At 42.6% G+C, this 24,061-nt stretch overlaps 1 protein-coding gene across 2 annotated transcripts in view; it reads left to right on the top strand.

The window, feature by feature from the left end:
• Positions 1-23,554, top strand: part of LOC131474047 (B-cell lymphoma/leukemia 11A-like) — a 59,073-nt gene extending 35,519 nt beyond the window's left edge. For both annotated transcript variants that reach the window (XM_058651772.1, XM_058651773.1), the window contains exon 3: positions 19,071-23,554. In XM_058651772.1, coding sequence (XP_058507755.1) covers positions 19,071-21,325 — 2,255 coding nt within the window. In that variant the 3' untranslated portion in view covers positions 21,326-23,554. The remainder of the gene's footprint in view (positions 1-19,070) is intronic.
• Positions 23,555-24,061: the final 507 nt, after the last annotated feature.

Below are 24,061 nucleotides of genomic sequence, written 5' to 3' on the forward strand. Positions count from 1 at the left end.
TTAAGGTGAAAGCTTTTCCTCTGACATCAGACACCGTGTTATTAACGGTCATTAAAAACCGCTGTCGACGGTGTCAGGAAACATCGCCCAAAATAGCAACAACGACGACGACGATAACGAAAGGACGAGATAATGTCATTTATTTGTTGTCGTTGTGATTCGTGTCATGTCATTCAAAAAAAAGAAAAGAAAAAGTTTTGTTCAAGTTCAACTTTCTTTTTCTCCTAAACGTCTCATCAGGAAACATTTTTGTGCCGATCGACCAACAGCTGCTCCGAATATGACGGCCTTGACGATTGTTAAAGGGCTAATGAGGAGGAGACAGACATCTCTCTGTGTGTGTGTGTGTGTGTGTGTGAGTGTGTGTGTGTGTGTGTGCGCATGGTTGTGTGCGCGCACACACACTCCTCTGCTGAAGTACAGAGAGATTTATGGTTAGTGCTAAATCAGTGAAAGTGTGCATGCGTTCTTGTATTTTGTAACCTCTTTAGAACCTTTTTTTGGCATAAACAGGACCAGTAGTCCTCATGGAGACCCAAAAACCTGGTCCTAATGAGGCAGGACCTGAGGAACTGCTTAAGTTTAGGGCTGAAATTTAGACGGAGAAAGAGAGAGAGAGAGAGAGACCCAGAAACTGTACGGCTCCTGCTGAGAGATTTATTGTTAATGCTAAATCAGTAAAAGTGCAAGCACTTGTGTATTTGTAACCTCTGTAGAAGCTTTTCTGTCATAAACAAGAGCAGTAGTCCTCATGGAGACCCAAAACCTGGTCCTAATAAGGCAGGACCTCATTTATTTTTGAGGAACTGCTGAAGATTGGGGCTAAAATTTAGAGAGAGAGACCCAGGGAAAGTCAGCAAAAGTGTGCAAGTGTGCATGCGTCCACATTTTTTGACATCAACAGGACCAGTAGTCCTCATGGAGACCCAAAACCTGGTCCTAATGAGGCAGGAGCTGAGGAACTGCTGAAGTTTAGGGCTAAAATTTGAATCGTGGTTTGGTTAAAGTGTCATTTTTAGTTTGTCAAAATGAATGCAAGTCAATGCAGCAAACCTGTGTGTGTGTGTGTGTGTGTGTGTAGTGATGAGTGGTTGTTTTGAGACAGACAAGGAAAAAAGGAGGCGAGAGAGAGAGGGAGAGAGAGAGAGAGAGAGTGAGAGGAATAAACAGGTATGCCAAACCTACTATATCACCTTCTAGGAAAAAGTTGCGTCATTTGCGATTTCTGCTCTAAATCGTGTCTGAGCTTGACCTGACGTGATTACCAGCTCCTTCTTTCTTTCTTTCCTTCTTTCTTTCTCTCTCTCCCCACATGTGAGGAATGGAGGTCTGTTTATCCTGCGACCACAGTTTTTTTTGTGTTACCTGCCTACGTTCAAGTCTGCCGTCTTTTAAAAATCCTCACATCTGAGTGTTTTCTAAGTTTCCCGCAGAGAACGGAGGGGCTGTCATTTCCACGTGAGACGAGTGAACAACACAAACAGTGACAGATCTCTATGGTCTGTTTTAGAGCTGCGTTTAAGTGGAAAACATGTTTGAGAGGACGATGACACAAACAAACACATGGTGTGTGTGTGTGTGTGTGTCGCTGTGTGACATTTAATCCTGCGGAGGAGGTCGTTTGACTTTAATATTTCATGCGTGTACTCATTTGTCCTCCCTTTGTTTACGTCTCGCACACCGAGACGCGTATTTTAAAGCTGTCATTGGTGGAGTTTGTATGACTGTACAATGTGATGTGAAGGAAAAACATCATTCTCTATAAGATTTGTAACATTTTCTCACCGGAGACTCAAGTTTGTGTCGCTTTGGAAACCCCTTCACTCTCCTGCACCAAATCCCATAGAGAAAACTGTCGTTTTTAGCTCACACAGTTTTCTCTATGGACTTTGGTGCATGGGGAGTGAGCGTTTCTCTCTCTTGAGCAAGGATAATGAACACATATTTATACATTTTTATATGGTGAACCTTTCGTTAAGTGGCTAAAAATCTGCTTTTCCTGCCGTCCCTCTTGTTCTCACGTGGAGTATACTTATATTTAACTGCTGTAGATTCAAATTACACTTCAGAATAACAATTACACCTTTATTGAGTGTTTAATTGTTTAATTGATGCATGAGTCATGTAAGAGTACCATTTCACTACGATGCAATATTATAATAAGATATATGATATGATTCTAGTGTTTCCTGGGGGTTTTGTTGACAGTGGACAGGAGTTGTCATGAAGCCCAAACCCTGATTTTAATCGTAAAATCTACTGAATGTCAACATGGAACGTTACAAACTTTTTAAAAACCAAAAGTCTCTTCACTCCACACTCAGAGAGCAACACGTGGACTCTCCTGCTCGACCTTTATCTCAGGGGGGAAGTATGGTTTCTCAATTATCCTTGTTTGCCTGTCTCCCCCTCTCTCCTCCATCCTCCCTCATCCACCCCTCCCTCCCTCCCTCCGACCTGTGGCTGTATTTACGCGAACGCCCATTTTATCCATGGCTTTTAATGGCGTATAAAAAAAAATAAAAATCACTTCCCCATCAAAATGCCCTCTCCTAATAGCTTTTCAGAGCTGTTTGGGAGCTGTTTGGGTTTGGTCATTAGTGGACCTTGAGTGTGTGTGTCTGTCTGTGTGTGTGTGTGTGTGTGTGTGTGTGTGTGTGTGGTGTTTTTGGACCAGGCTGAGAGGCGCTACTAGGTTTGTCCTAGGTGGGATAAGCATAAGGGGATGGTGGAGGCTGGGGTGGGGCATCCAGGCTGTGCCCATGAGGGTGGGGTTGTTTAGGGTTTGTGTGTGTGTGTGTGTGTGTGTGCAGCACTTACTGGGCCTGATGGGAATACCAACCCCCCCGAAACAAACACAAACACACACACATCACTTTTCCAAATCACTAATGGAGCATCTTTGGGCTCCAATAAAAAGACACAAACACACAAACACACAAACAGAAATGCTTCCACACAACTTTGTCACATGCGTGTGCGGAATCTGATCCCTCCTCCTCCTCCTCCTCCTCCTCCGCCCTTCCCTCCTCTTTTGTTTTCTCCTCTGTTGCTTTTCACACTTCTTAATTATTTACTTGCCGCATATGTGTGTGTGTGTGTGTGTGTCAAACAAGTGATGTCACCCATAAGAAGCTCAACTGTTGTTCTGGAAATGGAAGTTTGTGTTGTGTATAAAACCACGTCACGGCAGTTGACTCCGCCCATGTTAAGTAGGTTCTACAGTAATAGATAGTATAGTTTCTCTTAAAGGGAAATTTAGAAAAATGTCTTATTGAATGTATTTTCTCCCAGATTACATTTGTTTATGATGTATTAAAATAGTGGCACAACCAAAAGTGTTTTAATTCTATAAAGGACATTATAAAGGAATTGTAACCCATAATACAAACCATAACCAGGTGTCTTTTGTACCATAACCACGTTTTTAACCAGGTTACAATCATTTTTCTCATTTCCGCCTAAAGCACCACAGGTGGTTAAAACCATAAAAAACTAACATAATGAATGTGGTTTAGCTGTGTTTAGTTGTGTGGGAACGTCATTTTTTAGGAAACTGCTGTTTATGACAGTGTTGGCTGCTGTAAGACTTAAAGCTGCAGTGCGTAGATTTGGATTTGTGGCGTTTGTTGACGTTATTATTGCTTGTTTTGGGAGTTTTGAGCAGAAAACATGTAACATAATTTGTTTGGAGGCTCTGTTAAGTAAAAGTGGCAAACCTGGGAGCGTTTGTTTGTATACCGCTGCAGAGCCAGGGTGGGCGGGGACAAGAAGCATTTATACCATCCAACTCTTTTTTTGAGCAGAAGAATTTAATTTAATGAAACTTTTCATTTTGTTCTTGGTATTTTCAGTCAAATAGGTCAATGTTGCCTCTTTCCTCTGTCGATGCTGAAAAATCCCTTCCTGTGCGCAGTGCAGCAATGTCACCGGGTGACACAAGATCTTAACACAGTAACGAAAAGAAACAGAAAAAGAATCGCGTGTGTGGAGCTGATAGACTTTGTCATTTGTTCATATGTACAAGTTACATAGTATAGCTTTAAAGAGTTATGTACTATACCTTTAAAAAGTTACATATCCCAGCTTCAAAAGGTTACATAGTACAGCTTTAAAAAGTTACATACCTTAGCTTTAAAAAGTTATGTATGACAGCTTTAAAAAGTTACATGCTACAGCTTTAAAGAGTTACGTACTACAGCTTTAAAAAACATACGTATTATAGCTTTAAAAAGTTAGGAACTACAGCTTTAAAAGGAAAAAATATGTATGACATGGACTCAAGGAGATTTAATGACCCAGAAACAAAAATAACTTGCTACATCAAATAAAAACATTATTTACATTTAACATTTTTGGTGCTTTGTTTAAAACCAAGAGCTGAAAATGTGTCATTTAACAGTGTTGCCCTGAAGCAACAAGCTGGTGTTTACTTTAGTTTGACATTCAAAGGACATTCACATTTGAAACAGACTTTTCTCAGACAGGTGAGGTCACTCACAGCTACAGGGATTTTTATTAACACAAACTTAACACAAAACCCAGCGTAAAAACAGAGACTTCACAGTTTCAGGTGTCAGAGAAAAGCTTCTCCTCGCGATGTCGGCTCTGCTTCTGCTTTTAAAGAGAAATCCTAACCAGCAGCAGCTGTTGACCATCGACTCACCTGAACCTGCTCTGATGAGCTGCTTCTCTGCACCTGCTGGCCACGCCCACCTCTGTGTCGGATGACTGAACTAATCTGAAGACTGTTTGAAAAGGTGATCGATCGGTTTATAAACTAAATTGTTGTTAGTTTAATCAATGTTTTACAAGCTTTTATTGTAATTAATCAATGAATCGAGAAAATAATCAACAGAATCATTGAATATGAAGAGGAAGGGAATTTTCACTGAAAAAAGAAAAGAAAGATTTTTCAACTGAATGTAAATATTTTCATGTTTCTTTGCTCTACATGACAAAAAAATCAATTAAAACATCATCATTCTGAGGTTTGGGACTCACTGATGAAGAATTCTAACAAATAATTAATTAATGGAGACAATAATCCACTATGAATATCACTGTCAGTTGCAGCCCTAGTGATTCTTGCAGGTTAACACCAATATTTATGCAGGAAAATCCTGTGATTATCACAGTTCTTTACTCTAATGTTACAATAAAATACTATATTTTTAAAGAACAGAAGAAACTGTGGCTTCACAGTGAACTAAAATGTCCTCACAAAGCTACACACACACATGTCTGTCCGTCTGCTGTCTGTGGTTCCAGCGTGTGCACACCTTGTTTCTCTTGGAGGGCGACACATTTCCTTTGGCGGTGATCGTGGGGGTTTTTCTCTCCGGGAGCCGTCACGGCCGCCTCGCTCAGCAGTGAATTTAAAGAGGCAGGTAAAACTGGCTGCTCGCCTCGCGTTAACACAGCCGTATATTCACAGCCTCGTCTCACTTCCTCCCTGTTTCTCCATCCCCCTGTCTTCTCTTTTCTCTCTCTGAGTTTTTCTTTCTTTCTTTCCCCTCCTGCAGAAGACGTGTGGGCCATCGATCGGCCTCTCGCTCTGTAGTGACTGCAGCTCTAATGAATCAGGAGCTCAGTGTTTTGTTAATAAGGCTGCGACGGAGCGCCGCTGCTCTTCTGTTGCTTTATCTCGTCGCAAACGCTCTCCCTTTGCTGTTTTTGTCTCCGCGGGCGACAGAGCAGTGACCAAGATCAGGGGCAGTTCATATTTGACCTCTGCTGGGAGACAAACATCAGGGAGTGTCCGTGTTTCAGTATTTCAAGTGGATTCCTTCTTATTTGCAGCATTGATCATTAATGACATAACATCCTTTCAAAAGAATGTAAATGAAGTGTTGTAAAAGAGGGAGAACGACACTTCTACACCTCGTATAGACTCACACACAGACCGAGAGCGCTCTTATTGGCTGTTCTGTGACGACACAACAAACTTTTTAACAGATTTTTATCATTTTAATCCCAAGGAAGCACAGATTAGACGATCCAGGACCACACACTTGGTCAGGGAGTAGATTCCAGGGTTCGGGTTCTCACAGAATCCCGCGTGGTTTGACGGACACTACGTCGTCAGTTAATAGCTGTTGTGTTTGCGATGTTTTGTGCTGAGTCGTAAAAATATCAAACAGGTTTGACACTGAAATTATCGTTTTTGTGACTTAAAATTTGTACTAAAAGTTGTTCATGGTCAACAACTGGCTATGCTGCAAAGAAACCTACAACTGGTCAGTAAACATAAATCAAGCTCAAGACAGAGAGTTATCACAGCAAACGTCGTAGATGCTGATCTGTCACTGCTCAATGGTAGAAAATAAAAAGCTGCTTTTCTGGACTCGATGCTGTGAAATTTGAACATAAAGTAAAAAGTCTAAAAACAAAATAAATCTCCCAAATGCTCCAGATAAAGTAAGAGAATACTTCTTTTTTATCGCAGCTTAAACTCGATCACTCCAAGGTTGGACACTGAGACTTTGGGAGGCTGTTTGTGTTAAAAGCAGGATTTGGTTTGTGTTTCCTCTCCTTCCTCCTCCTCCTCCTCCTCCTCCTCTCCTTCACCACACAGCACATAGAGCTATCGATGAAAAAAGAGGCTTTTTATCGCTGATGGCTAATAGTCATAAATTTGTATTAAATATGTCCTTTATCGATCGGCCTGGCCGGATGAATACAATTAAAGAGACGGAGCTGAGTGCTTCCCACCTGGGAGGGGGATGATGGGGGGATTAAAAAGAGAGGAGGGAAGGATGGAAGGAGTGAGGGAGGAAAATGGGGAGGGAGCGGTTTCATTATCCTCTCCTCTCCTAGATTTTCACGATTCTTCTTCTTCGTCTCCGTGTCGTTATGTTGCCAAACGATCGGGATGAAAAGAGGCAGCGAAACGAAGTGTGTGGGAGGTGTGGAAAAAACTGAAAGAGAGGGATGGAGTGATGGAGAGAGAGGGAGAGAGGACGGCCACCTGTATGCAACGCTGACGGACAGATGGAGGGATGAAAGCAGCTGACCAGAGGAGGGATTATATACATAGAGGAAGTGTGTGTGTGTATCTGGTATTCCCTATGTTGTGGGGACACTAAATCTGTCCACACAGTCACATTACGGGGACTTGTCTTCCGTATGGGGACAAAAATCCTGTCCGTCAATGACTACATTTGAAGGTGAAGACATGTTTTAAAGTTAAGGGTAGAGTTAGTTTCCAGGAAATGAATCTCTGTGTGTGTGTGTGTGTGTGTGTGTCTCCGGTCAGTGGAGGTGTCAGAGTGATCTCCCACTGTGGTCACTGCACGACTCACACACACACTCTAATAAGTGAATTGTCCTGCTGGGCAGCTGCTGCAGGTCCCTGCACGTCACTCAATACCAGACAGGCTTCTGCATGTATGTGTGTGTGTGTGTGTGTGCGTTTGTCTTCAGTGACCAGCAGCCTTAAGAAAATCCTTTCCTTTTCCTCTTAGTGTGTCTCAGGGATTTGTGACACGAGCGTGTGTGTGTGTTGTTTCCGGCTGTTGTGTTTATTCCGTTAATCGTGTGTTGTTGTTTTTTTAAAGCTTTCTTTTTTATCTGCGGAGCTCCCCCTACAGTTTAGGAGTAAACTAAATTACGACATCATTGTCTACATTGTCCGTGCTGGTCAGCATCCGTTTTTTCTAGGTTCTGTTCTTTTATTTGTTGACGTATCAGTGATAATGTTGTATTTCGCAAGTCTCTGAGGCCAAATTGTCACATGAAAGAGCAGAAGAAGAAGAAGAAGGAGGAGGCGGGGTTGATGTTTCCGCCTCAGCAGCAGACCACACTTCTACATCAGCGTCACTGTTAGTTTTGGATCTTTAAAGGCGTTGTGAGGACGTTATTTTTTTTCAGCAGACACACGAGGTCAGAAGACGGTTAGATCACAACAACTCTTCCCATTCATGTCCGTGTTAATCTTGCAGAAATATGCGTTTAAGTGGCGTCCAAAAGTTTCCCCCCCCCGCTGCATCATAAGCTTTGCATTGTGTTGCCTGAACACATGAGCCAGGGTGGGATTGACTGCAGGATGAGAGGACTGGTTTGTTTTTTTCTTCTGGTTCTGGAGCCGTCTGCGCCGTTAGCCCTGCAGTTTCTGAACAAAAGCCGGGGGGGGCGGAGGAATGTCCAGGAAAAAAGCTCCGGTGTGTGTCGGCGCCTGTGGAGCTGAGGCACGCACATGCACATGCACTTGATCAAATGTAAATAACAAGAAAATGTAAAGGAACCACGACCTTTGCGCTGTTTGAATAATGTGACGACCTGTTCTTATGTAGGTTATCGTCAGAAAACGCTGCTGAAATTAACCTTTGGGATATGTTTTTTATTGCCCTGACTGTTGACAGCCAAACAGCAAGTGGTTCAGCTTCAAAGCAAAGGTGACGATGATGAGCGCCCTAGCGCCACGGCTGTTTTTGCCAAGGAGGGTTGGCACTGAACTCAGTACTTTTAATGGCACATGAAGTGGTGAGTGCTCTTGCCTTTGCGGGTTTGAGCCCCAGGTGGAACAAGAGCCTTTCTGCGTGGAGTCTGCATGTTCTCCCTGTGTGTGTGGGTCTTCTCCGGCTTCCTCCCATAGTCCAAAAACATGCAACATGGGGATTAGGTAAAAATTGGTTACTGTAAATTGACCATAAGTGTGAGAGTGAATGGTTGTTTGCCCCGCGATGGACTGGCAAACTGTCCAGGGTGTGACCCCGCCTATTACCGTCCTGTGGAGGATAAAACGGCAGAAAATGAATGGATGGATGTGCTTGTGAGTGGAGTAACGTGAACTCTGAGGCTTGGTTTGTTACTTTGTTGTTTGATCTGCATGATTTTCAGCTTGTAAGATAATAATCTAAGTGTCCGGTCGTCTCCCTGACTTCAAGATATAGAAGTTGGGACTTATTCTACCCATTTTTACCTTTCTAAAATGTACAAATGCACAAATAATTGCCTAAATAATGGAAACCTTCACAACATTGCAGGTACATTGTAAAATATGATGAAAATCTGCTGCAGGGATTCTCTGACCCCAAAATCTTCCATTTCAGATGAGAAATATGTTTCGTTTGTTGTCCAAATAATTGTGTTTTTGACATGTTTATTTATGAAAATAGACAAAAAACAACCATAACACATTCTACCTTATTCTGCAGCTCTACCGTTCACATTTCAAAGTCAAGCTATTACTACTAATGTTTACGGCACCTAAGGCGTTTTCGTGACGATGTCTCTGATTCAGCAAACCTGTCGTCGCTTACAGAACAAAGATGTTGTGTAAGTGATTTCGAGCCCACGGGGCGAGCGCTGGCTCTGACAAAAGGACGTAATCAGCTGATTGAGCCCCTCAACAATGACCACATCAAATCAGATTAAGGTCACAAATCTGCAGCAGATTAACAGTTGAAAGAAAGTTTCTGCGTTCAAACGCAAAGCTGAGTCACTGAGAACCCTGTGTGTGTGTGTGTGTGTGTGTCCAGACCAAGTTTCCTCTTTCAAACCCTTGTTTCTCTCTCTCTGCTCACATAAGTGCTGTAATTTGGATGCTCTGTAATTTTACCATGGTGGTTTAGGGTTAAGTGGAGGCTGTCCCTGCCATCATGAGTACTGCTCTTCCAAATGGACACACACACACACACACACACACACACACACGTTGGATCGTCGCTGCATTGCACTTGAAAGCTTCTACAAAGGCCAGGCCATTTAATTACATTTATAAACACAGTTAAAGGGCCCGGGCTGTGTCATTAGAACTTTATGAGTTACATTACACTGTGACTGTGTGTGTGTGTGTGTGTGTTTGTGTGTTTGTGTGTGTGTCCTTTGAAAAAAGAGAAAGAAAAAGAACAAGAACAATTTGTCACCTGGCAAATATTCGGGGTTTCTGGATTGATAAAAGCTCATGTAAACACACGTGAACTCAGGCAAACACACACACACACGAGTAGATTATAGCACAGTCTGTAGCCCAGCAGGGATTCCACACACAGAGACAGAAGGTATTGATATATCCCACACACTCTCTCTCTCTCTCACACACACACACACACTGGGACAGACGGTATTGATATTTTCACTCATCAGCCTCGAGTGTGTGGCTCTAACACACACACACACACACACACGTACACACTCCATGCCATCAGCCAGGCTCAATAACCCATTGTAGTCTCAGATAATTCAAACACATTCATGTTTTTTTTTTTTGCTCTTTCATGAAAACACCTCATTGTTACTGTCAGGCCTGCGTTTTTGAGAGTTATTTTCAGATGAAGGTGGAAAGAACAGCTCTGAATCTCGAGCTAGAAGATTCGACGATAAAGAGTCTGACATGGAAACACTTTAGTTTAAGTTCTTGTACGTGCTCAGAGTGAGAGGCCTGGTTATATCGTATATATTCTTTGACTTAAAGTCTATTTGAAGTGATTTAAATACAACAAACTGTCTTCTGATTTTCACAATAAAGTGATGGAGAGCGACAGATCTTAGAGTATGTAGAGTACAAAAAAGTTCATGGAGTACACAGAGCATGTTAAGTTCATAGAGTATGTAGAGCATGCATAGAACATAGAGTACGTAGAGGACATTGTGTGTGCAAAGTTCATAGAGTCTATAGCGCATGTAAAGTCCACAGAGTTGCTATGGTATGGAGAGTACATAGAAAAGGAGTAGGTAGAGTTCATAAAGTAAAGTATGTAGAGTTCAAAGAGCACCTAGAGTTCACAGAGCAGGTAGAGTTCATAAAGTAAAGTATGTAGAGTTCAAAGAGCACCTAGAGTTCACAGAGCAGGTAGAGTACATAAAGTAAAATATGTAGAGTTCAAAGAGCACCTAGAGTTCACAGAGCAGGTAGAGTTCATAAAGTAAAGTATGTAGAGTTCAAAGAGCACCTAGAGTTCACAGAGCAGGTAGAGTTCATAAAGTAAAGTAGGTAGAGTTCAAAGAGCACCTAGAGTTCATAAAGTAAAGTATGTAGAGTTCAAAGAGCACCTAGAGTTCACAGAGCAGGTAGAGTTCTGTAGCGTACATAGTGTTTATAGGTTGCGTAGATTTACCATAATACCTAGAGTACATAGAGCCGATGGAGTATGTAAAGTTCACAGGGTAATTAGAGTTCATAGAGCAGGTCGAGTTACCATAGTACCTCGAAAATGCATGTAGAGTGTAGAGTTGGTAGAGTACCTAGAGCTCTTAGAGTACATCGAGTTACCATAGTACATAGAGCTCATAGAGTATTTAGACTACATAGAGTACACAGAGAGTGGATTTCCATAATATTGGTAAACCAAGCAAACAAGAACTGGTCAAATTCTTGCCTCTTCTTTTAAAACAACTATAAAGGACGTGGTCTCTTGTTGGATTTTCAGTTCCACAAAGTTCTTTGTCATCTTTGAAAGAGCACGCTTGAATAAGCAGGTTGTACTTGCTGTTTTTGCCTTTTCTGGGTGGAAGCAGCGACAAACATCACAATGCACAAATAAAAACCTCATTTGTAGAAGAAGTGGAGTCATCCCTGCGAGGCTAGTTTGTGTCTTCTTCACCAAATTGACCGCACAGCTCATGTTTTCCTGGATTTCCACATACTGTTACCTGCAGTGTTTCCAGAGACCTGTCTTTGATGTAGCCACCGACTCGTCGCCGGCACCAGACGAGTAATAGAGGCTGATTTTCCGTCGTCCCCTTTGAGCATTTGCAGTCGTGCCACTCTCGTCAGTGAGCAGACAGGACACCAGCTGCCACTGTTTGCATTCCAAGTGTTTGTTGTCCAGTTAGTGAGACGAGCTCATGTGTGGATGAAAAGAGGAGAAAGGAGGACACTGCAGCTTGGTTTTTGTGTTGAGTTCATACTTTAGTCAATGTAAATATTCTTATACATCGTGAAATTGCTCCTGCATGTTTTAAATCTGACTTTTCGAGGTGAAACCGATATACACCATCTTTTTGCCCAACTATAGAGGCCATTTAGTCTCTTCTGTAGTAAACTTACCTTATTGTTCGTACATCTTTATCTTTATTGTGCAAAATAAATAAGCATTAAAAAAAATAGCAAAGAAGTCAAGGAGGTAGCAGTTTTTTCATCATACAGAATTTTGTGTTTTGTTCAATTCTCCAAAGTAAAAGAGATATTTTTCTCACTGGATGATAGAATATCACATGAGTATGGTTGTACGTAGATATCTTAATTCATTGATAAATCCTCCTCTCCTCCGTTTTACCGCGTATATCATGATAGTTGATAGTTTTCTTATAGTTTCTGTCAAATTGTGCTGCTGCGTGTTCTGTTTCTGTCCCTCCTTTAAAGGAGCTTTTTCTGGCTTAAATAATTACAACGTGAAATCCTTATTCTGAGGATATAAAACCCCCCAAAATAGTTCTACACTTATTATGGGTTTTATATTCAATTCCTGGCAGTAAAACCTTTTTTTTTTTTTTAAAACTTACACGCTGGACCTTTAAATGGTTTCATGTACATTCCGAGGTCGGTTGTTGAGAGTGAAACATGGAAAGAACCATTAAAGCGACTTTAATGGTGATTTTCACATGATGACAATGATCTGGTGAAGTGGTGAAGTGGGTTTTTTGGGGGAGCAGCAGGAGAGAGAGAGTTGTTAGCAGGAGTGTGTGTGTGTGTGTGTGTGTGTGTGTGTGATGACGGAGCGAGGCCGGGTTACGACAGAGCAGTCGATAATGTTTAAAGTCATTTGCTCTGCTCCCACTCGCCGGGCGCTGCTGTGTATCAGTTACGGCTCAGACGTAAAGTCATGTGACGTGTGTGTGTGTGTGTGTGTGTGAGACTGAGAATACAGTGTATCAGACACACACAAACTCATATTTACACAATGATTATATTGTGTCTACACTGTAATTACTGTCAAATATGAGTATGATGTCGACCATAAATCCTCCAGCTATAGAAACTTCCCTGCAGTTATACTTTAAAGGACTATTACAATTATTACAATTACAATTATTGTTCCTTGAACTGCATTAACAGTTCATTAAGTTTAATTAGTACAGATAATTTGGCAAAATATGATAGTTCATATGAACTATCATATTTTGCCACAGTGTGGTGAGTCTCAAACCTCTAACCCACATTTGTTTAAGTACATTGTTTTTACCTTATTCATTATATATATTTTGTTTCTCTTCTTGTTTATATTGTTATTAATCACTTATTACATTTTGCTGTTACCCTTTTCTTTTAACTTATTAACTCGGAAAGTCGGGCAAAATAAAAATATTACATGAAAAAAGTCATAAATTACAAGAAAAATGTCAATATTTCACAGTTTTTCACATTTTCCATTTTCCTACGGCGACTTCCGCCCTAAGTTCTCTGACGATGTCGGAGAAGCTGGACTTCCATTTCCCTCTGGATCCAAAATATACCAATCGATTTAAAGAAAAACACAACGTTCTGCAGCCTCACTTGTGTTTTAGCCCAGCAAAATGTATACAAATGAGAGGTCAGAGGTCAGATTTATGCACACAGAGTACAGAGTCTGGGTTCGTGGTAAGACTGTAGCAATAAAGAGAAATATTCCCCGCTCATAATGAAACAAAGGCCTGACGAGGAGTAAAAATAGTGTCGCGTGAAGAAGAAGAAAAAAAGTGTCCCTTGAAGGTAAAGCGTGAGGTGATCGGGGTCGAGCGTCGATGCCCAGATGTAAATATAACCAGCAGGTCCTGAAAGCCTCGGGCTCACACAGAAATCCCAAATTGTATTAAGGGACATTGTCTCTCACTCCCAGTATGCGTACCTAATCCTGTTTCAGCGATGTTCCATTACCTCAATTACTATCATCTCACCCAGAGGTGGACGCGGCCAAGGACACTGCCGGAGAGCCACGGATGGATGGAGACAGAGAGAGAGGGGGGGGGAGGTGGGGAGGTGGGGAGGGAGGCAAAGTCCGATATATCACACAAAGAAGGGAAGGTAGGAGGAGGAGGAGGAGGAGAGGTCCTGGAACAGAGGGAGGATTATGAGATAAAGGCGAGGAAGTTAGAAATTAGAGAGGCGACTGATAATGTGGAAGAGTTACTGGCTTCCATTTTTGTTTCACGTCCAGCTTTGTCGTGGAAGAACGGAACATTCTCATTCAAGGTTCTGTTTTGGGAACAACTGACAAACAGTCTCTGACCTGAAGACCTCGTGGTGTTCGCGTCAGAGATGTAAGGACGGAGCATTTTAAAATGTGCAGCAGCGTTCGGAAACTGCTCGAGTAAAAAAAAGAAGAAATAATCCACGTGTCCTCACTGTGTTTGGTTTCTCTCAAACTTATACCAATACTATCAATAAAAACCTTTAAATTTAAGCTTTTAAAGGATCCAGCCATGGGTCCGGGATGGAAGGAGCTTCCAGGCAGCAGCCTCCTGGATTTTATTGTGATACTTCAGGTGTTTTTAATTGTCATTTGAGGAGATATTGACACTCTCCTCCATCACTTGGCTGGTTCTCAACACAGATTTCAACCACTTGAGTAAAATATGTGCCAGTTTAAGTGAGCGATGTCCTTAAACATACATTTTCTGCTTTATCTCAGTGTTAGACGGCCGTTTTCAACAGGACTGGGATGTTTTTGTTGACATAGAGTTACCAGCAGGTGCTGCGTCACCGTCGGCTTAAAAAAGACGATTTTTCTCTATGGACTTTGGCGTTGGAGTCAATTTACGTCGCTTAAGGGATTATTATACTATTTTAACACATAAATGTACATGTATCTGTTTTTCTTTGTGTGTCACAGGCTGGTGTTGATTACTGTGGACGGATAGGGCCACACACACACACACACACACATGAACAAAGGAGTCGTGAAACACGAGTTAAACGGCTTCTCTCGTCCATTGAGCGCCGCGTACTGTACGTTTTCAAGGCAATAGACTCGCGTTAAAAGGACTTAATGCCTGTGCTTGTCATTGTAGCATTGAGAGTGTTAAGAATAGTATTATTTACTCGCTCTCTTCCACCGTCATCTTTCTTTCTTTGCCTCTCAGTGAACCATCTGTGCAGCAGCTTCACCTAAACTAAGAACAATGACTTTGTCTCTCCTCTCTCCTTCTCCTTCTCCTCTTCGCCGGACTCGTATCCGTCTTCATCTTCTGTTCTCACTTAATTTTTTCTGCCTCAGCGTGCTGGAGAGTTTGCCTAATGAAGTGTCTGATGGGAGTATATTCCAGAGAGAGAGAGAGAGAGAGAGTGGAGCGAGCGGTCGCCTACTCTAAAATCCATTAACCTTACACTTTCAGTCCGAGCGACGAGTCAAACGGGAGAGGGAGTGATCACGCTGCTCAGTGTTTGGTTGGTTGTTGTTGTTGTTGTTGTTGTTGTTGTTGTCAACATTTTATTGGACACAAAAGTGTGTTTTTCCTCTTGTGAAGCTCTGGGGAATTTCTCTGCAGCAAATGATCGTCGTTGGTTTGTGTTTTCCTGATTAATCGATAAGTTATTTGGTCATTAAAGGGCAGTCACTTGAAAAATGACTTTAGTTGGAAACACTTAAATTAACTGAGTAATTTAAGTTGTTTTCATACAAATTGGTAAATTTGAATTAATTCACCATTTTGTTTTAGTTTTTTCACAAAATTCATTGATAAGCATTTGGAACATTTGGTTTTTAAAAAAGTGTTTCCAAAACCTTAAAAAGAAAACTCCCTCAAAGATCTAGAATTTTTAAGAAACTGAACATTTCAACTCTCAGGACAGTCCAGTAAACTCCATAATCTTTACAGAAAACTGAAATCAGCATTTTTTATGGACGTGGATCTGATTTCCCAGACGTTCTCTCGTGCGTCAACAGAATAACGAGCGCCGCATTTGAAGACACAGCTGCTAAACGTGAGCCGTTTTAAACAGAATTACAACTCACAAAACAGGAAAGCAAAGATTAAGTTTCCCTTACTCAGAAATATGATTTGTATTTCTCTTCCTGTCCCGTTAGGAACCTTGTAATCAATCAGATTTGCTTTGTTGAACCGGATTAAACCGTGCGTCAAGACGACAAACATAGTATGATAATATAAATGTCCTAGTCTTTCTTTTCTGCCTTTCTGTTAAGTTCATTATTTCATCAATAATGATGACGTCATTGAGAGGAACCAGTTTCCTCTTTCCTTAATATGACGTTTATTATTGTCAGTCATGTTTTTAATGAACAAAATGTCTGTACTTGACGTTTGTGAGTGACTTATTTATTTAAAGAAAAGGCAAAATAAAAGTGTCTAAAATGTAAGATAATAAAGGTGAAATGACAACAATAACAATAATAAAACAGTCTAGCTTTGTGATTTCCTGGGTTGTTCAGGATTATCTTGTTACCGGCCGCGGGAACAAAGATGAATAAATAAATAATTGCAGCCTCTTTGGGGCTGATAATGCAAATGATATTCACAGGTTAGACGCACGATGCAGGTGCCGACAATTAGTGGCAATTTGTGGTGATTTTAATGATCCATAATTTAGCTGTTGGTTATGATGTGGGAGACGAGTGTGTGTGTGTACAGTAGAGATGGACACACACACACACACTCATGCAGTGATGACACAAAGGACGGATAATTAAAGAAAAGGAGAAGAAGAAGAATCTCCCACCAAGACATGACATGGAGAGACGGACAGGATCCCCATCAACACACACACACACACACACACACACACAACACTGCAAAAAATGCTTCTAAAAAAACAAGAGAATATAGCCACTATTGGCTTAAGTATCTTCAGCCTTAATAAGTAAATATGTCAAACAAAATGGTGTGATGAGATAAATACATTGAATTCAAGTTAATTACACTGGTACATATGTTTTTGCAGTTCACACACACACATGATTTAGTTCCCCACAACATTAGGAATTACCATTATTTAATGGCAAATTATCATTTAGTTTCACTGTTTTGTGCTACAGTTTTTGTAGTATTGTACAAATGTGGACTAAACCTGCTTGTGTGTCAGCGTGTGAATGTGTGTCTCCGCGTTCATGTTGTCACCCTCACCCACATAATCCGAAAACGTGCTCAATTCAACGTCTAATCTCGTTGAAACGAAGCCGCCGTCACCGTAACGGGATTACACAAGCTTCTCAGGTGCGACCGCAGGTCACCGTCGCCGGGGCCGTTTAAAAACAAAAAAAACAACAACGACTAATTGTTTTAAATATTTGTCTCAGGGTTGGACTTCTTAAAATGACTCAGCACTTTTTCCTGAGGGAAAAAATCTCCTGTGTGATTCACACTGTGGAGGGTTAGGGTTTCTTTTTTCAGTCGGAATGTAAATGTTTCACTTTGTTCCGGCTGCTGTGGTCGTCTGATCTGTGTGTGTGTGTGTGTGTGTGTGTGTGAGGTGAAAGAGCACAAGAGGGTCTGACTCCACCACAAAGTGGGCCGGCATAAACTTGCATACATTTGAATGGGAATGATGTTTTTTTTTTACAGTTTATGAAATCATCTCTGACAGCATGTTTTTTGTTGTTGTGATCTTCATCACTTCAAACTAAACTTATATTGCTATCGACATAAATAAATGACATGGAAACATGCAAAGTCCTTGGAGGTTAAATGGTCTAAAATCAGATCTTGAGGGTTTTAGCATCTATTGAGGATGCGAGGAGAGCAAACATTACGACTTCACCCTTTCATGATGGACTTTATCTCATAATCTTTCTGTTTGTCGGACAGACTATTGATTTTTGAATATTAATAAAGTCACATGATCAACAATTCTACATTTATCTACCAGTCAGAAGTCAAGCTTCTGAAAAAAAATCTAACCTCTTAAATCTCTGCTTTTTAACAATAACAATATGTTCCACAGCAGTGGTTCCCAAACGTTGGGTCATGGGAATTGGTTTTTGGGTGCCCAAACAAATTCGTCTGAATTTTTCCCACTTTTTATTTTATTTAAGATCTCTTTAGGATCTTTTAAATAACATGCATCAAAATGACATTTCAGGTCATTCATTCATCCATTTAGCCACTCAAAATGATACTGGGTGTCACATATATGGCTTGTGTACATTCGTCGGTACATTATTTGCTCGTGATTCATGCTGTGATTTGGGGTCACGATAGTTGTGCCGTCTTTAAAAAGTTGTTCCCCATACAAAGAAAGTTTGGGAAAACACGGTTCTGCAGTCTGTATTTATGCTGTTGCCACAGAAATAAGGAAGCAGTAAATTAGGATTCTTTTCAGTTTTGCCTCCTCGTTGTTGCTACGTGTGTGTGTGTGTGTGTGTGTCTGCCAGCCTCTGTTTTTGGTAGATCATTGCGAAGTGCTCGTCCACCGGGACGGCCCCCGCTGCTTTGTTCTCCTGCTGACAATAGAAGGACTCACAGTCAGTCCAAAGGGAGGGACGATGTCCCAGAGCAGTCTGCGAGAGACGAAGAACAAATGCACACACACACACACTACTTCTCACATGCTACTCATGTGGGGCATGACCTCAATAAGAGCTGCTGTTGTGATGTGCAAAGACCTCGACATCATGTGCCGACCACTTTTGAAAAAAAAAAAAAGCTAAAAGGGTTTTTAAATGAAAGATGAGTTCAGCCGATTTAAACGCTCTAGGCCTTAATGAATTTCATTCATTCTGTGCAGACGACTGTGGATAAACTGTCTTTAGTCATACCATAATTTTTAAATGTAAACAAATTTCCATTATAATCACTGATCAGCTCCACACAACTCTCTCTTTGTTTTCTCAATACAGCAGTGTTTGGATGTTGTGTCCCCCAGTGTCATGCCTGCACACAGGAAGTGATTCATGTTATGTCGAGACAGTGAGAGGCAATAACAACGCTGTGCTAGCAAAGACTAAAAACGTCTACGAGAAGTTTCAGAAGTAAATGCTTCTGCTCAAAAAACCTTGTTCAGTTGTTTGACTGGATAAACGACTGTCTCCGACCGCCTTTGCGCTTCTGCTGTATACACTCAAATGCTCCCTTACATTGTGTCTAGTCATGAGGACCAAACAGGCAGAATAACAAAGGTCACCAAAATGATTGTGATGGTGTTACGTCATGGTTGCAACTCCTCCTGACACGAGTCTTTCCTTTTGTCTCAACAGGTAAGGAGGAGCCGACCACCTACACCTGCACTACGTGCAAGCAGTCGTACGGCAGCGCTTGGTTCTTGCTGCAACACGCCCAGAATAACCACGGCTTCCGCATCTACTTGGAAAGTGAACACGGCAGCCCTCTGACGCCACGCATGGGTGGACCCTCCTCTTTGGGTGGAGGCGCAGACTGCCCGTCTCAGCCCCCGCTTCATGGCCTCCATTTGCCCCCAGATGCAAGCCCCTTCAACCTCCTGCGCATCCCCGGCTCGGGCTCAGGTGGACGGGACAGCATTGGGCTTGGGGGTGGAGTCGGTGCTGTTGCCACAGCTGGTGGGGGCCATCTTCAGCGATTCCCTCCCACACCGCCTCTTTTCAGCCCGCCTCCGAGGAACCACTTGGACCCCCATCACCTGAGCCCAGAGGAGCTGGCGCTGGCAGCCCACCACCCGAGTGCCTTTGACAGGGTGCTGCGCCTCAATCCTCCTCTTCCCCTGGACCCACCTCCTACCATGGACTTCTCACGGCGGTTACGGGAGCTGGCGGGCAACGCCTCAGGGTCCACTCCCCCTTTGTCCCCCAGCCGACCCAGCCCCATGCAACGCTTGCTCCAGCCATTCCAGACAGGGGGAGGAAGTGGAGGAGCAGCAGGTGGAGGAGCAGGGGGCAGCAAACCTCCATATCTTGCTACCCCACCTCCTCTTCCAGGTTCCCTGCAGTCACCTGTGGGCTCACAGACTACCCCGACTCCCCTTATTCCTTCAGGAGAGGTGACACCCTCCTCCACCAACCCCTTGAAATCAAAGTGTTGTGAATTTTGTGGCAAGGCCTTCAAGTTCCAGAGTAATCTAATTGTGCACAGGCGCAGTCACACGGGAGAGAAGCCGTACAAATGTCACCTGTGTGATCATGCTTGCTCACAGGCGAGTAAACTGAAACGTCACATGAAGACTCACATGCACAAATCCTCCTCTCCGAATGCAAGCAAGTCAGAGGACGGGCTCTCGATGGCCTCCTCTCCAGAGCCTGGCACCAGCGAGCACATGGGTAGTGCAAGCAGTGCTCTAAAGTCAGTCGTGGCCAAGCTGAAAAGTGAGAATAACCGCTTGCGAAGGGAAAACGGTGAGGAGGAGGAAGAGGAAGAAGAGGAGGAGGAGGAGGAGGAAGAGGAGGAGGAAGAAGAGGAGGAAGAGGAAGAAGAAGAAATAGAGGAGGAAGAGGATCAAAATGGAGAGAGGGCACCCAGAAGAAACAACAGCTACCACTTTGGTTTGAATCTTGAAACAGCACGGCAGCATGAAAACAACGGCGTCATCGGAACCCGACTTGGAAGTTTGGCCGATGACGTATCCATCCCTCGATCATTACCCGAGGTGATGCAGGGAATGGGTCTGGCCGCAAGCATGCAGCACTTCAGCGAAGCACTTAACGCACACAAACGGAACGCCATGGCCCAGGAGAACCACCTTCACCACCACCTCAACAGAGACCACCACCACAATCGTGACATGTGTGATGGAGTCTCTGTCCTGGAAACGGATCGTGGGGAGGAAGGTTCTGTCTCGACAGTAAATGGGCGGGGAGCGTCCCCCAATGAATCGGCCTCTGTCGGCCTCTCTAAGAAACTGCTTCTAGGTAGCCCCAGTCCAATCAGTCCTTTCTCCAAACGTATCAAGCTGGAAAAGGAGTTTGACCTGCCCACACCCACGATCCCTAACACAGAGAACGTCTACTCCCAGTGGTTGGCAGGTTATGCCGCCTCCCGACAACTCAAGGACCCTTTTCTGAACTTTGGGGATTCCAGACAATCGCCGTTCACCTCTTCGTCAGAGCATTCTTCAGAGAATGGCAGTCTGCGTTTCTCGACTCCTCCGGGGGAATTGGACGGTGGGATGTCGGGCCGCAGCGGCACCGGCAGTGGGGGCAGCACCCCGCACCTTGGAGGTCCCGGGCGGCCCAGCTCCAAGGACAGCCGCAGGTGTGACACTTGTGAGTACTGCGGCAAAGTGTTCAAGAACTGCAGTAACCTCACGGTACACCGACGCAGCCACACGGGGGAGAGACCGTACAAATGTGAGCTGTGCAATTACGCTTGTGCGCAGAGTTCCAAACTGACACGCCATATGAAGACCCACGGTCAGGTGGGCAAAGACGTGTACAAGTGTGAGGTTTGTCAGATGCCCTTCAGTGTCTACAGCACCCTGGAGAAACACATGAAAAAATGGCACAGTGACCGTCCTTTGAGTACCGAAATAAAATCTGAGTAGAAGGCCGAACTTATGGGACCTTTTTCCCCCCCCACACAGCTATGTCCGCCATTAGTCCCCTGTTTATTCCCAGCTCCTTGTAGATTTGCCCCAAAACCCCAAACACTCCACTTTCACCAGTCCGGTGGAAGCTTAAGACCATGTGCTCTGCACCAGCACACCCCGCCTCCATTACCCATTGAATGCATGATCTGTATCGGGGCAATACTCTTGCATTGACGCAAAACTTTGAGCCTTTCTCTTGTGCAATAATTTACATGTTGTGTACAATTTTCTTTTCTTTTTTTTTATTTCTGAGTTTTTTCCGTTTCCATTTTTAAGAATTAGTCAGCATGCATAGTATGTTTTTGCTAATTGAAAAAAAAAGAGAAAAGAACTTGTCCCTGGTTGATTACTTGTTGAGTAAATGTGTTGCTGTTTTTTCCTCTTGTTCTGTTTTTTTCTTTTTATTCTCCAAAAAGAGAAAAGACAAGAAAGAGACATCCATGCTGCATACATTCTGTGACACATATCATGTACAGTTTGGTTTTGTAAACATGGAAGGTGAGCAATCTTTGCCCTCTTCTTACAACCCTGGAAAATGCACTTATCCTGATCTTTCTAAAAGACACCATGTTCACACAGGGTTTTAAAAAAAGAAAAGAAGAAAGAACACAAAATCAAACATTAGCTTGATAACTACACGTAAAATTAACGACAGCCTTCAAACATTTCTTTAAAAAAGACAAGGGTGAGCTCGAAATTCGTACTATCATTTGGTTTAAAACTAAACAAAAAAGAAAGAAAGAAAGAAAGAGTGCCTTTGATATTACGTGACTGCATTGGCTGTAATCTTATCTGGTATAAGTTTGGGGTCATGCTAGATAAAGCTAAAAGGTTCAAGCCACCCGGGTTAAGGTTCTTGCATCAAGTACCTGACTGCTCAAATGGGCTGTGACAACTAACGAAAGATCTCATCAATCATCATTTAGCTACCTATTACATGTTCAATAGGCTTAATCTTTGATGTGTGGAATTCATGGCAAGCATGGTACAAGCAGTATTGTGTATATCTGAATTATTATGTTGTTTTTTTTGTTTTGTTTGTTTGTTTGTTTCTGGTAAGGAGATAAATCTGTAACGTACAATCCCTGCTCTTGAGGGATACGACGCATGGACGGACGGCGGAGGACGTGTCGTGTATCTGCGTTAGCACAAACCTACACAACAACAACAGAAAAACAAAAAAAGCTACTTTGATATATGTCAGTCAGTCAGTGTGTGGAACAATGCATACGGGAACGTAAATATGAGCGCTACGCGAGGCTAACTTTATGAAACGGAGACAGAAAGCTACACAGAACTGAAAGCTACATACGTACAACGGAGGATTTCCCCTTCACTTGCATTGCTAGTATCAAAAACAGGGTTATTAACTATGAATTGCAGACAAAAAAAGGATAGCTGCACTCTTGAAAAGAGTGACAATGCGGTAAATTTAATCAGTGTGCATAGGCTAATGCAGGGCACATGTTTGCTGTTTCCTACTTTTTGTTTTACACCCAAAAAGAAGGGTACTTTTTCCTGTTATTTTTGGTTTTTTTGTCCATGTCGAGTCTCATTCAAGCTGTTGATAGCATCGCACTTGTCACGCTGACACCTCTCTTTCATTGTCCCACACTGATGCAATGTTGGTACACGAGTTAGGTCTCAAAGCTATCGCTTGACATTTATACATGAAGTGCACTGTTTCGATTTTTTTTCTCCCAGTTTACAAGTTTATGCTGAAGTGGGAGGGAGGGAAGGGGGGAGTAAAGAATTGTTGAAATGCTGTCAGATAACGTGGGTGATGGCACACAGAGGCCGCAGTCCCAAACCACTCCCTACCCACTAACCACTTCACTACAACTGTGAAGGACACTCATGATTCAGGGCAGAAGGTCACCATCATTGAGCAATCAACACGTGCAACATGAGATGTGGCAACAGATTGCGGGATTGCTAAAAAAAAGCACCAGAAATCAAACAACTATAGAGACAGACGCGGGGCAACAGCAACAGCTAAAGCAAGATTGCTGCAACCATGAAAAGTTTCAAGAGCAAAATCTGTTGCTAAAAACAGCAATGTGATGTTCAGTAGTTTGACGGGATAAACACTTCCTGTCCCCGCCCGCCCCTGCTCTCCTGCTGTATACACACAAACGCTCCCTCAGAGATAGTTAAATTTCCAACTTTTAACTTTTAATAATGTTACATGTGTGAGAAGTCCAATTTTAGTCAAACTAAGACAATAATTTGGTTTTCGTAATGTCATGTAAACACGTTAGTCCGACTAACATACCTGGATAATGGGATTCATAGTCGGATTACTCCTGCATAAATGCGCTTAGTCAGATTGGAGTCGGACTTGGCATGATCTGTCTCACTGTTTTGTTTTTTGTTTGAGAGATACAGCGCCACCTAGTGTAAGGAGGCGGAGTCAGACGTACATGGGCAATAAATTGATTGATCTCCCTCGCATGTATACTCGGACTTGGCGAGTTGTCCGATTGCCTGTCTTAGTCGGACTACGGCCTTAGCTCGATTAAAGAGCTTGACAAAGACCAAACCAAAGAAGTTACATACTGTAGCTTTAAAATAATGGACTCGTGTGTGAACAGCATAGATTGTGTGAGTTTGTAGGAGATTATAAAGTTAGCATGAGCAAAACAAATGTGAGAGTTTGATCTTAAATACATTTATAGCCTGTTTCCTTCA

This window comes from Solea solea, chromosome 15 (assembly GCF_958295425.1).
Source record: "Solea solea chromosome 15, fSolSol10.1, whole genome shotgun sequence".
In the NCBI taxonomy this organism is placed as follows: Eukaryota; Metazoa; Chordata; class Actinopteri; order Pleuronectiformes; family Soleidae; genus Solea; species Solea solea.